This window comes from Salvia hispanica, chromosome 3 (assembly GCF_029641045.1).
Source record: "Salvia hispanica isolate PSC_SH4W2 chromosome 3, Shi_PSC_v1, whole genome shotgun sequence".
Lineage (NCBI taxonomy): Eukaryota > Viridiplantae > Streptophyta > Magnoliopsida > Lamiales > Lamiaceae > Salvia > Salvia hispanica.
Window position 1 is genome coordinate 13,407,581 of NC_142694.1, and position 13,685 is coordinate 13,421,265.

Sequence of the window (13,685 nt, forward strand, 5' to 3'; positions counted from 1 at the left end):
TCTAGAATTTTCTTAATATTTTCTATATCCATCAATATAGAAAATTTCGTCCTATCCTATTTGAAGAACAAGATATAATTTTATTCATGGGAATTTACCAGAATAATCCACTAATTAGTCATTGTAGTAATATTAATACAATCCCTAACATTATAAACTCCAACATGTATAATAAAAGACTTTAATAAAAAAATGTAGTTCAGCATAATAATTTTTTTTCTTGATATTTATCATCAATCAAAAATATAAAAATAGTTGAAATATTAATGTAAATTTTCGAACTTATTTCATATTTCCATTTAATCACTTAGTTCCTATAATATAGTCACAAATATGAAATATCGAATTGCTTGTACACATTTCTAACCCACAATTTTTTTTTTCTAATTGTAATAGTGAATTCCATCTGGATCCACTTTTGTTACCAGTAATGTGCTCAATATTTATACACTTTGTTGTTTTTGGCTTATAATGTACTGTTGTTCTTTTCTTTGCTATTGTCTCTTTAACATAGTTTAAGAATGTTTGATTGTTGGTATGCTATTGAATTAGAATTGTTCAGAGTAAATTTGATAGTGGATTAAGTAGGTGATTATAGTAGATATTTATTTCTCCCTGATGCACTATTTATTAGCGCTAAAAATACCTGCAAGTTTACAGGGTAGATCTAGTATAGCTAAAGGTCAGTACCGGGATATCGAATACAGGGAATAAGATTACAACTGACTATCATATACTAAGCGCCATATACTATTTAGAGACACAGAGTTTTGGGTTTTGGATTTATAAACTAGACAAAAATATGAATAAATAAAAGAAAGCAAAATAATACTACAAAACAGGCTAAAGAAGTAGAGTTTTTACGATCAACTAATATAACTAATATAACCTAGTGATGATTAATCTCATAGAACCTTTACCTTTATGTGTCTCTAGGATTATTAGGAAAGTCGCGATTCTAGGGTAAGCCCTCTCTCGAATGCACCCACTCAGTAGATTAGACTCTAACTATCAAAGTCTCCTTCCAATAGATTAGATTCTAACTCCTTAAGTTCCTAAGACTCAAGTCCTCACAAAGGGTCCCTTCTCTCGAGTGCAGATAAACCTATGTGTACTCATTCATTTGGTAAAACTAGCTATCTCTCGATTAATCTAGTTAAAAGAACATAGTTCTAAAATTGGCCAGACAAAAGAACAATAAAAGCACAAGAACAAGCAAAACAATCACAAGAACTAGGAAAATGTTCAATTCAATAAATCAAAACATGTTCATAATAGTCTTCACCAAAACTTCTACAAAAGATATTTAACTACTCATAGACAAGTAGTAAATACAATAAAAGTACGAGAATGAAAGAAATTGATAAAACCCAAGGTCGAATCTTCAATCTTCAGTCTTCTCTTGCCTGGATCTGCAGAGCTCCGCTCCAATGGAAGATGGATGAATTATCTGTGTGGAAGATGGAATGGAAGAATGTGTAGAGGGGGAAGGATTGGAGGCTCTGAGATGAATTATGAATTAGGTTAAGGAGATATTTATAGGCTAGAAAAATGTTTAGAATGGTCAATAACATCCTCCAATTAATTGAAAATATGATAATTTTCGAATCCTTCAATTAAAAGGAGAGATTTGGGCAATAATATATTCATTCCTTGAATTTCCGCCTAATTTCCGACAGCTTTGACTGCATTGCGCAACGTTCGTAGAATAGTCATAACTTTCTCCACAGAACTCCGATTGAGACTTGCGAGATATCCACGCGAAGCTCTTTCGAAGACGAAGAGAATGATATGAATTAAGCACTGATTGGACTTTAAACTCGCTGGAAGAATGGGCTCGAACAGAGGATGCTGCACCTTGGCCTTTTTGCACCTTTTTTCTATCTTTTTCTACCATTTATCAACAAACACATCAAGAATACCAATTGTATAACATATGCAAGTTACGAACATAATTTGCATGATTGACATTTAAACCGAATCAAATCTAGCCCTTAAAAACATGCAAAATCCGTGTTTGTCAACTCAAAAACTTGACTCGATTTATTTTAACACGAGAAATACCCGCAAGTGTACGAGGCTATCGTAGTATAGGCAAGTCAAGAGTATCGTATCCACAGAGACTAATTAAGTGCTTAAGTACCTCGAATCAAGATCATTCGCTATTTAGACAACCGAAGATTGGGTTTTTGTATCTAAATCCTAAGAACAATGAATCAAAACAAAGTAAATAATATGAAGATGAGTGAATTGAAGAGAAAGTGGAGAAAGAGTAGAGCTTTGGGATCCAAATACAATATTATAATCTAGATTAATCTCACTAAACCTCTAAATCAATGTTCGAGCTATGCCGACTGGGGTCTCAAGAGTTCCTAAGCTATCACGAAGGTAAGATCATGCCTTCTCTCGAATGCACATGACTTGTAGGTTGCATGCTAGGCCCAAAGTCTCCTTATATTGTAAGCACACAACTCCAAAAGGCTCCTAAGATTTATATCCTTACACAAAACCTCACTCCTCTCGGATGATATTGATTAAGGTGTTGTCCACACTCAAATCACACATTTGTTAATCAACTCTCGTATATTGTAACAATGTAAAGATGCAATCAAACGGGTAGCTAATCCAATGAATGTAAAGGCGCGGGAATGACAAAATAACTACATGAGCCAAGCATAATATTAAAAGATCGATTCACCTATTTGTGTCTCTAGGATTATTAGGAAAGTCGCTACCATAGGATAAGCCCTCTCTCGAGTGCACCTACCCAGTTGATTAGATTCTAACTATCAAAGTCTCCTTCCAATAGATTAGATTCTAATTCTTTAAGTTCCTAAGACTCAAGCCCTCACAAAGGGTCCCCTCTCTCGAGTGTAGATAAACCATGTGTTGTACTCGTTCCTTTTACCACGTAAAACTAGCTATCTCTCGATTAATCTAGCTAAACAGACATGGTTCTAAAGTTGGCCAAACAAAAGAACAATAAAAGCACAAGAACAAGCAAAATAACCACAAGATCTAGGCGAAGGTTCAATTCAATTAAATCAAAACATATTCAAACTAATCTTCACCCAAAGCTCCACAAATGTATCTAGCTACTCATGTTTAACAAGAATTCAACAAAATCATTGGTAGAAAACATGGAAAACACAAGTAAATTGATACTAAATGTCCCGGAGATGAATTGGGGGTTGAGAATCCTTCGTCTTGATGTTTCAACTCTTCTCAATCGCCCTCCTCTTGCTCTTAGACGAAAATTAGAGTATATGGATGTTTGGAGGCGGAAGAATGGTGTAGGAGGCGGATGGGCGTGAATCCGTGAACCCTAGGCGCTGCACATATATATAAAGCAAAACACCCGCCCGGGCGTCGTGCCGCGGCATTTTCTTCTCAAACCGGGCGTTTCGTCTGTCCCCGGGCGTTTTCTTCTCAAACTGTGCGCTTTCTTCCCTAAGTCGGGCGTTTTCACTGGACTGGGCAGTGTTCGTCTAATGGCCATAAATTCTTCTACGGGACTCCAATTGAGGCGTGCAAGATACCCACGTGAAGATCTTTCGAAGACGAAGAGAATGGTATGACTTAGGGGCTGATTGGACTTCGAAATCTCCAGAAAAACTGCCTCGAACTAAGGCTATTGCACATCCACTTATTTTGCACATTTTTCTACACATTCTTCACAAAATGGTCAAATAACAAAATAATAGAGAAGTAATCATAACCATATCCGATAATAGACGAAATGTGATCAAAACCATGCAAGATTACTCTCTAAAACCAAGAAAAATCCAAGTATGTCCCTCTCGCGCTTCCGTAGGAGTTTATAGACATTGAAAATTGGTTCATAAGTTATGTGTTCAGCTAATTGTGAACTACTCGTCGTGTACATGTTCAGTGTATGTGATTAGGTTGATGTTTTAATCCCTTCAATTGTTAAAGGTGTAGAACAATACAAATCTAGTGAACAACTTGGAGTGACATGTTTTCCCGTTTGAAAAGTCTTTCTCTAGTTAATTTGTAGCTTTGTTTTGTCACAAACTTTCAAAATCAAAAATCAAATATCAAATCTTTACATATTTTTGTATGCTTGTAAGTGTAAATAATCTTTCGTCTCTCTGTGGATCGACACTTGAAATACTACCACGACACTGTAATCTTGCAGTATTGTAGTATTATTAGAGTTAATTAGTTATACTTATATATTGTGTAAACCAGACAAGATACTCTAAAATACGCATCATCCTTTAAAAATAAAAACGTTCTAAACCTTTTTATTTTAGAATGTGGACCTCACAATTCAGTAACGCTACTTCAACAATTTTTTCTCTTCCTCTTCCTTACTTTATCCATTTTTCTCTTTCTCTCTCTGACTTTACCAATTATTTTCTCTTATTTTACCAATTGTGTATTAAAACTCTAGTCATTTCAAAAATTTCTATATTTCAAAGAACGAAGGTAGTATCACATTATTTTTTCTCCTACATTATTGTCTCGACTCAACTTAATAAATACTCCCTCCGTCCCAAATTAAGAGTCATTTTTTGCCAAAAAGTCCGTCCCAGTTTAAGAGTCACTTTTAGTATTTTCCATATTTGGTCATACAATTTTACCCCATTCTTCATCAAAATTACATAAAAATGCCATTATCAATATTAAAATATATCAAAACAAAAATCAAAAGTCAAAAGGGACCCACCTTCAACCAACTCCACCATCTCACTTCATTTATTACACATTCTACCATCTCACTTCATTTATTACACACTCCACCACCCCACTTCATTTATTACACACTTCAACTCTTTCTTAAAATTCGAGCCATAACAATAAGTGACTCCAAATGTGAGACGGAGAGAGTATCAATTTTCAAAGCCGAAAAGAAGTAGATCACTTGCAAGTTGCAGCATAACAAAGAGAACACATCTTTTAATATTTAAAATTTAAATTCATATTTGGTTGTAATTGGATCAACTTTAGCACACTAGTGTGAGTAGGGTGAGTATTCTTTTTTTTTTTTGTCAAATAGAATTGCACCGAAAAATCAAAATTTGATGAAAATGAAAACCAAACCAAATTACCCGAAAAACCAAATTTGAACTATAAAATCCGAATTGAAAAAACTGAAATTTAAAAATCTAAAAAAACGAAATCCAAAAAGTTCCATTTTTTATCAACACGGATTTTACAAAATTGTTTGACTTTTGTAAATGAAAGTAATAGAAAAAGTTAGTCAAATGTGAGACATATTTTTATATATTGATATTATAATAAAATATAAATGAAATTTTTTAATGGAATGTGAGGTCTACTTTTCAAAAATAATAAAAATAAAATAAGATTTCTATTAGAGATCAAACAAAAAAAATGACAAAATGACTTGTATTAGGGACTGGATGAAGTATCAAAATAAATGGTAAATTATTTAGAGGGAACATCTTTTTTGGTCCACAAACTTTGCTAAAGTATCATTTTAGATCTGTGAACTTTGAAAATATTATTTGAGGTCCATCAACTATGGGTTAATATCATTTGAAGTACTTTTTTACTATTTCCAAGTTTTTCTGGACGAAAATACGATCAATATCTTAAAGGGTATATATTCTTAATAAACTTATCATTATACTCATATTTTTTATAAATATCTTTACAATATATTTTTAACGAATTTTCTAAATATAATTTGACCTTCAATATTATCACTTAATTTTGTGACATGCAAGTAGAATTGCTTCTTCAATTTTTTATATTAAAGAATTTTAAAATTGAATAAAGAACTTTCTTTAATAATAAAAAATTAAATAAGGATATTTTCTTGCATGTCATAAAATTAATTGTTAATATTGAAGGTTCTATAAAGAACTTTTCTTTAATAATAAAAAATTAAATTATGATATTTTCTTGCATGTCACGAAATTAAGTTATAATATTAAAGGTCAAATATATTTAGAAAATTTATCAAAAATATATAGTAAAGATATTTATAAAAAAATATGAGTATATGATAAGTTTATTAAAAATATATACCCTTAAAGATATTGAGGGTATTTTCGTCCAGAAAAACTTGAAAATAGTAAAAAAGTACTTTAAATGATATTAACTCGTAGTTGATGGACCTCAAATGATATTTTCAAAGTTCACAGATAAAATGATACTTTGGCAAAGTTCGTGGACCAAAAAAAATGTTCCCTCATTAAATTCTCAATTATTTAATGTTGGCTGTTGAAAAGGATTAATTTTCTGTTATATAGAAAAAAAAATAATGGAAGAGTGGTGGAGTTGAAGCGAAGAACAAAATTTCAACTGGGAACCGCCTTACCTCGATTGTCAGCACATCACCTTCAGTTTCTCCACTATTTCATTCCGATTCCCATGCGATAAATCCCCAATCTTAAATCTCACCTAGGGATATTTATCAACTTATAGTGCTTAGATGAAGCCAATTAGGCTTCCGGAGCCGCCAGGAAGCCCGAATCCGATGGGCGGAGTGCCATACACATTCGATGACGGCGTTTACGGCGTCGTCCGCCGCGCGGTCATAATCGGGAACGGTTTTCCGGCGTCGGAGAACCAGAGCATGGGATTGGTTCGAGCACTTGGCTTAAGTGATAAGCAGACGCTCTATGTAATTCTTCAACTTACCTCTACGAATTTTGTTTTGGTGTTACTATGAAATAAGTACTTGAGAAGTTGAGGTCTGGTCTTGGTAGTCATAACACATGATTTTTCCGCTGAAGCATGCATGCTCTGATGATCCGATCGGCTTAATTGTGGATTATTAGGGGTTGAATTTCTGGATGATGCAATTTAGTGGTTAAAGTAAAGGGTATTGTTGAATTCTGATTTCCGAATTTGGAATTAGAAATGCATTCAACTGTTTGTGTAGATAGGACATGTTAATTGAATGGATTGAATTAAATCCTGTGCATGGATTCAGCTATACTTGCAAACTGGAATATAAAGTTTTTCATACTTAAATGTTTTCATTCCTCTTTCCCCCCATTTTGTCTGAGTGATCCTTAAGGTTCTGCTAGGCATCCGAAAATAAATGAGTCTAATGAAATTCTCCTTTGGTGGTTTCATTGATTTTTTGGCAGTGTGGGTTGCTTTGTTCTGGAGAATGACCCTTTATAATTAGATTTTATATTGGAAAGACACTGAATAGATCAATTTTTATTAGACGATGTTTTCTGGGATAGTTATGAAAGGTATGTTTCTGGTCTAAGATTTTAGTGAGGTGCTCTGTCCTGGAATTCATCTTAATGTCATTTTTAGTTTGAGGTAACTCAAAACAATTCAAGCAACATTATCACGTCACATTAAAAAATTGGTTCTCTCTTTTATCATCCAGAGACTCTTAGTACCTTATTTCGCTCACCAAATATGCCTCATTTGAGTAGACATGCTAAGAGGTATGCTACCGTGATTTTCTTGTGATGGCACTTTTTCTTAGTATATTTCTACTGGCTTCAAGCCTGTACTCACCATGTCATATGAAATCTATGATCCTTTGAGCTAAAACAAAAGCTACAGTTTGGAAGTTTCTCCATACGTGAACAAGATTGCTCTTATGAGTGCCCATTCTTGAGTTAAGTTATAAGAACTTCACGTATAAGAACTGATTGTGTTATATTTGTTTGATGCATGTGATATTCAGCGTGTCATGAGACCAACAGGAGGAATCAATGAGTGGCTTCACTGGCTTCCAGTTTCTATCCATAATAAATGGTACTTTATCATTAGCCAGATATATTGGTATTCAAAATTTTCAATTACCAGAAGAGGGAGGAACCTGGACTATTTGCCTGCTGGGAATGGTGCTGGTGTGGGCCTGTCATCAGTGTTGGATGCTGATGTAAAGAATATTGTCAAAATGGCTAAGGAGACTTTTGAGAAGTAAGCGCTATGCACTCTCTCTTTCCCTAGAAAACAAAACGCTTCCGAATAGCTCTCTCATATAGACTATTATGGATTTGATATACCTGGTCTATTTTAATCCCTGGATTGCACTTTTGCTTCTCACAAATCACAATGGTATCAAACTATCAATTGATTGCTTGATTAAACATGTGCATCTATTCATATTTTCGTGAGGGAAGTTACAACTTATATTGTTGCCTTTTTGGCGGAGGTTTGATGGATCGTGAGAAAAGCTTGTACAGGAAGAATAAAATGATCATGCTGTCAATAAGATAGAATAGGAGTAGTTTGGTATTTGCTGAAGTCTGAAGATAAAATTTATGTTCTGTTTTATTTGATAAAATAAATAACTATATTTTCAATTACTTTCACTTTGGAGTTTGGATATTGGTTGGTTAATGGAACAGTATGGTCATGTTTTCTAGTGCTACTTCCACTCACTACTTGATACATTAAATATACATAATACATGTGCTAATAAAAGAATCTTATTGATTTCAGAGTGATTTTTTTTTAGTTCCTTTGGTCTAAAAGAACTCATAAGACCATTCTGGTTATGAATATTGATTGAGACAAACAGTTTGGTCTTCAGGATTGACACTCTAAAGTTAATACAAGTGATATTATATTAGCCGGTGGGATGAGATACTTCAGTTGTCATAGTCTGATATCCCCTGAAGATATTATTTCATACTCCTATATCATTGTCTTAATTCTTGATACATGAGAAGTAACACTTTGTCTTCTTCCAGGGATGGCCCACTGCTTGTGGTTGCATCTGGCAGAGATACAATTTCAATTGTGAGCTCTATAAAAAGATTAGCATCTGACAACGTGTTTGTTGTCCAGGTTCGTTACCCATATATGGTAGCACTGTAATATTTTTTAAATGTAAAATATCACCTGTTACAGTCATAAAAATTTGTGAAATTGTTATGCTAGAAAGATTTTGGTTATGTACTATTTAACTCATCAAACAGAACTAATTTCATGTGACTGACCAAGTTTTATTTTGAAGTGTAATGTTTGATGTTTCATAGTCACTGAGTCACTCTGTAGTTTCTAATCTGCTTGTTGTTTTCTGAAGGAGATAGGTTAGATCTTTATTAGTATACTGTAGTAACTTTTAGTTGATCTTATATGCCATAGTCAAATTTATTATCTGGACACTGTAAAATTTACATTAACCTTTAAGTGCATATGCCTTGACCCGGACAGCTATATGTGTGAAATATCTGTTCCTTTTGAAGTATCAATAAGTACATACACACTAGCACATATGTACTATATTACACTTGACATGTGACATGTCATGTCAATTTGGAGAGAGAGAGAGAGAGATAGAGAGCCACTAGAACACATTTTAATGCACACTGTGCTGCACGCTGTTTTTTTTGGGAAGAATTGTTTGCGTCTATATGTAGGCTGTAGTGTCAAATAGTAATGTTATGTCTTTTATTATCCTTTGGCTTACGGATTTAGGATCTCTGAGACTGTCATGACTTACGTCTTCAGGTTCAGCATCCACGGTCCCATTTGGACAGATTTGATATGGTGATAACCCCAAAACATGATTATTACTCATTGACCCCACAGGCTCAGGAGCAGGTTCCTCGCTTTCTTCGGAAATGGATAACACCGCATGACCCTCCTGCTGATCATGTCGTAAGTATCCTCACTATATATGTATAACTCCAGTTTCTAGTTCAATTTATCATAGTTGGAGCTAACCTTGCAGGCATATTCTAATTTCTTAGGTCCTCACAGTAGGAGCACTTCATCAAATAGATTCTGCTGTACTTCGTAGTGAAGCTAATGCCTGGCACCATGAGTTTGCACCTCTGCCTAAGCCATTGCTTGTAGTCAACTTCGGAGGGCCCACAAGTAAGTACTCCATCCTGATACTGTGGCCGTCATATAAATACAATAATTTGCAACTAATATTGGTTAGATATATTCTAAATCAACAAGATTGTATTTAGATTTTGGGTGATAATTCGATTTTAAATTTTCTAGTGATGAGGTTTTTTTTTGCCAAGAGTATGAGCAGTTAGTGAAAAATATTAGTGGATGGTGTAATTTCTTGGCCAAGAGTGAAAAGGTTGTGTCAGTAAATATAAGGTGTTGCAATATTTTCATTTTGCATATTTCTTGAGATTTTGAAAATGGAAATCCTACATCTTTTGTACTCACTCCTTGGAAGTTTGAAGCTAGAACAATATCAGTCTCCCATCTTCTCCTGTTTCCTTTTGGCACAACTCTTGGGGAGACATGCAGTCCATCTCTTCACTTGTTGGAGTAGTTTGTTAGGGGGAGGATTAAACTGACATACTTTGACAAGCTTTAATAATAGCACATTTGAAATTTTAACTTTTTGAAGACTTGGTTCCTTCTTTTTGTGGCTGTTTAACTGAATTTGTTTCTTTGTAATTTTTCATTTAGCAAGTGATATTATTTTGAATGATTCTTCATATATTTGGGGTTCTATCTTTTGATAGGGTACTGCAGATATAGCACAGACCTTGCGAAACAGCTGATATCGTCTCTTCACAATGTTCTCACAAGCTGTGGAAGTGTCAGGATATCTTTCTCAAGGCGGACACCTGAAAAGGTAAGATGAACTCCAGTGTCAAGTTTTCACCTCTGTTCAAGCGGTTGTGGTCCATCCACAACCCTTCTTTCCCCTGATACTCAGCTTATTGTGAGATGGGCTTTCCGTTAACAGGTTTCTAAGTTAGTAACAAAAGAACTTGGAACTCATCCCAAAATCTACATATGGGATGGTGAAGGTACTTCTCATTCTCTGAATATTATGGGTTGTTTATAATTCTAGACTTACTAACTAATGCATAAATTGTCATTACCAGGACCTAATCCACATTTGGGACATCTTGCTTGGGCTGATTCTTTTATTATCACGGCTGATTCAGTCAGCATGTTGAGTGAGGCTTGCAGCACCGGGTAAAATGCTTTATAGCAGTTGTTGATGATGTTGGAAACACCAATGACAAATTATTTGACTTGTATGTCGGTGATTGCAGTAAGCCTGTTTATGTTGTTGGAGCTGAACGCTGCACTTGGAAACTTGTGGAATTCCATAAGAAGCTAAGGGAAAGAGGCATGGTCAGACCATTTACAGGTCTTGAGGATGTAAGTAACCAATACCCTTCTCCCATCAAAGAACAAAGAAAGCAAAATATTTACAGAAAAGGAAGAAACAGTTTTATGTTTCAGAAACCTGAATTAAATATGGCAATAGTTGGTCAATAGACACATAAGTGGAGGGGAAAAAAAAATATCTATCTGCTGCTCAGATTGTTTAGCAACTTTAACAATTACTATTATTGTATTTCCTTACAATCTGTCAGTCTTGTTTTTACTTTCAACCTTTGTTTGTCTACTGGCGAAGTGTGGAAGATATTTAGTTTTGGCTTTCTCGTTAGCATGGCAGAAAGCATTTTGTCAAATGTAGATATTGGTGAATATTTCATTTCAAATATATAAAGATATGAGTGATGAGGCCATGATTCTGGTTGCTAACTTATCTTATTTCTTGGGTTTTTCAATAATCTTATTTCTTGGGTTTTTCATTATTCAGATGTCAGAAACCTGGGGTTACCCTCCTCTGAACGATACTGCTGAGGCAGCAAGCCGGGTGCATAAAGCACTTGCTGAGCGGGGATGGAGAATACGACCATAAAACCACTTATATACTGTTGTTGCAACATAAATCGTCTCATCTATTCTTTTTCCAGTAGAATGCCTTTCCCATAGAGAAAGAGCCACAGAAACATACAGTATGTTTTATATTTGTTGAGGTCGAGTAGCAGCTACAATAATTTTACCATCTATTGGGTGCTATACATGTAAAATAATCATTACCTTTATTCATGCGGCCGGTAAATTTTGATGCCTTGAGTAGGCTGTAAAAATGAACAAATTGAAAGAGTCGAGTGGCCTTTGTAATCTTTGGTTCAAGTTTTAAGATATTTCTTATCAATTCACTCAAACCAATTCCACTCACAAAACACACCCAAAGCACAAAAGAAATAAGTAACTTTTCCTATTTTAGAAGATAAATATACAAACTAAATTAATTACTATGCAAAAATAGACTTCAACAAAAGAAATTGTTGCTCAAACACTTGACTGAATTGAGGAGGCCTAATATTTCCATGAAAAAGGTAGGATATAATTAAGGTGGAGCAAGTTGACAACAACTCCATTCCTAGTTGTTTCAAAGGAAACCTACTCTCCCATAATCTCCAGACATCAACTGCTCCTCATGCAAGCATGTATATATTGAGCCATAAGCAGTCATAATTTCCAACCTCCAATCTCACATCCTCTCTCATACTCAAATTAAATCATGGAACACAGCGGTGAAACAGCCATTAACATCCCGGAATCCAACTCTGCCAAGCACAAGAGCGTCCCCTTGGCAAGTGCCACCACTAAGGCGGTTCCACTTCCACTTCCGCAGCCGGCATGGAAGAGAGGAGTTTCCATCTTCGACTTCATCCTTAGGGTGTGTGCCCTCGTGGCCGCCCTAGCTGCCACTGCCACCATGGGCACCACCGACCAGACTCTTCCCTTCTTCACTCAGTTCTTCCAGTTCCAAGCCAGCTATGATGACCTCCCCACTTTCACGTAAGCCCCTTTAAACATTAGTATTTCATAACTACTAAATTATTAATCATGCATGTTTTGGATTGGAACATTCTAGATTCTTCGTGGTGGCAAATGCTATAGCAAGTGGCTACTTGCTCCTATCTATGCCTTTCTCCATTGTTGCCATTGTTCGTCCCCACGCAGCTGGAGTCAAGCTTCTCCTCCTCATCCTTGATACCGTAAGATCAAATCAAATCAAATCAAATCGATGGATGATTATGTTTTTTCATATTACTTCCATCCTTTAAAAATAAACAACTATTCCATTTTGTCATGTTTCTTAAAATTATGCACTTTCTATTTTAGGAAACTTTTGAACAACTAAAACACTACTAATACTACGTCCACTATCTTTTCTCTTTGTGCACTGAAACTCGTACCATTTCAAACGTTGTTATTTTTAAAGGACGGAGGTAGTATCAGTTAATTAACACGGTGCATGCATGCAGGTGGTGATGGCACTCACAATGGCGGCAGCAGCAGCGGCTGCGGCCATTGTGTACCTGGCCCACAATGGGAACTCCAACACCAACTGGTTTGCCATCTGCCAGCAGTTCAACGACTTCTGCCAGCGCGTCAGTGGTGCCGTCGTAGGTTCCTTCATAGCTGCTGTCATCCTCATCTGCTTGGTTGTGCTCTCTGCCGTCGTTCTTCGCAGGCACTGACATCAACATGTTTCTCTTTGCTTTTGCAAAATCACTCCTTGTGTTCATATCACTGCTGTTTTTAAATATTGTTTGCTTTCATTTGTGAAGATAAGGACTCTTGTAATTTGGCTTTTCTTAATATCAGTATTTCAAGAAATTTGTTGTGTTTCTATTAATTTTTAATGTTATATGCTTTTCTAAAAATGTTACATATGCAAACATATACTCCCTCCGTCCCCGATTAAGAGTCACACTTGCATTTCTGCACTCGTTTTGTAAAAATGATAATAAATAGTTAAACTGGAAAAATAGTAAAGTAAGAGAGAGAATAATGTAAAGAAGACTCTTCTATACCTTATTTTCTATCTTATTTTACTACTTATCAACTTAACTATTTATTATTAATTTTACAAAATGAGTGCAGAAATGCAAGTGTGACTCTTAATCGGGACG

The 13,685-nt window shown here is 35.1% G+C and overlaps 2 protein-coding genes across 3 annotated transcripts; both read left to right on the forward strand.

The window, feature by feature from the left end:
• The first annotated feature begins 6,251 nt into the window (after positions 1–6,251).
• On the forward strand, positions 6,252–11,880 carry LOC125212047 (mitochondrial fission protein ELM1-like). Of its 2 annotated transcripts, none has more exons than XM_089068946.1 (10): positions 6,252–6,619; positions 7,652–7,890; positions 8,667–8,763; positions 9,430–9,579; positions 9,672–9,798; positions 10,413–10,525; positions 10,640–10,703; positions 10,782–10,875; positions 10,956–11,064; positions 11,513–11,880. In XM_089068946.1, the coding sequence occupies exons 1-10, from the start codon at positions 6,428–6,430 to the stop codon at positions 11,612–11,614; spliced, it is 1,287 nt and encodes a 428-aa protein (XP_088925072.1). In that variant the 5' UTR covers positions 6,252–6,427; the 3' UTR covers positions 11,615–11,880. The 2 variants fall into 2 exon arrangements, with proteins under 2 accessions (XP_088925072.1, XP_088925073.1); XM_089068947.1 differs by having other exon boundaries at positions 9,511–9,579.
• Positions 11,881–12,232: 352 nt separating this feature from the next.
• On the forward strand, positions 12,233–13,402 carry LOC125209264 (casparian strip membrane protein 3-like). The gene is made up of 3 exons (XM_089068948.1): positions 12,233–12,564; positions 12,641–12,764; positions 13,035–13,402. Exons 1-3 carry the CDS (start codon positions 12,284–12,286, stop codon positions 13,248–13,250), a joined length of 621 nt encoding a protein of 206 aa, XP_088925074.1. The 5' UTR covers positions 12,233–12,283; the 3' UTR covers positions 13,251–13,402.
• Positions 13,403–13,685: the final 283 nt, after the last annotated feature.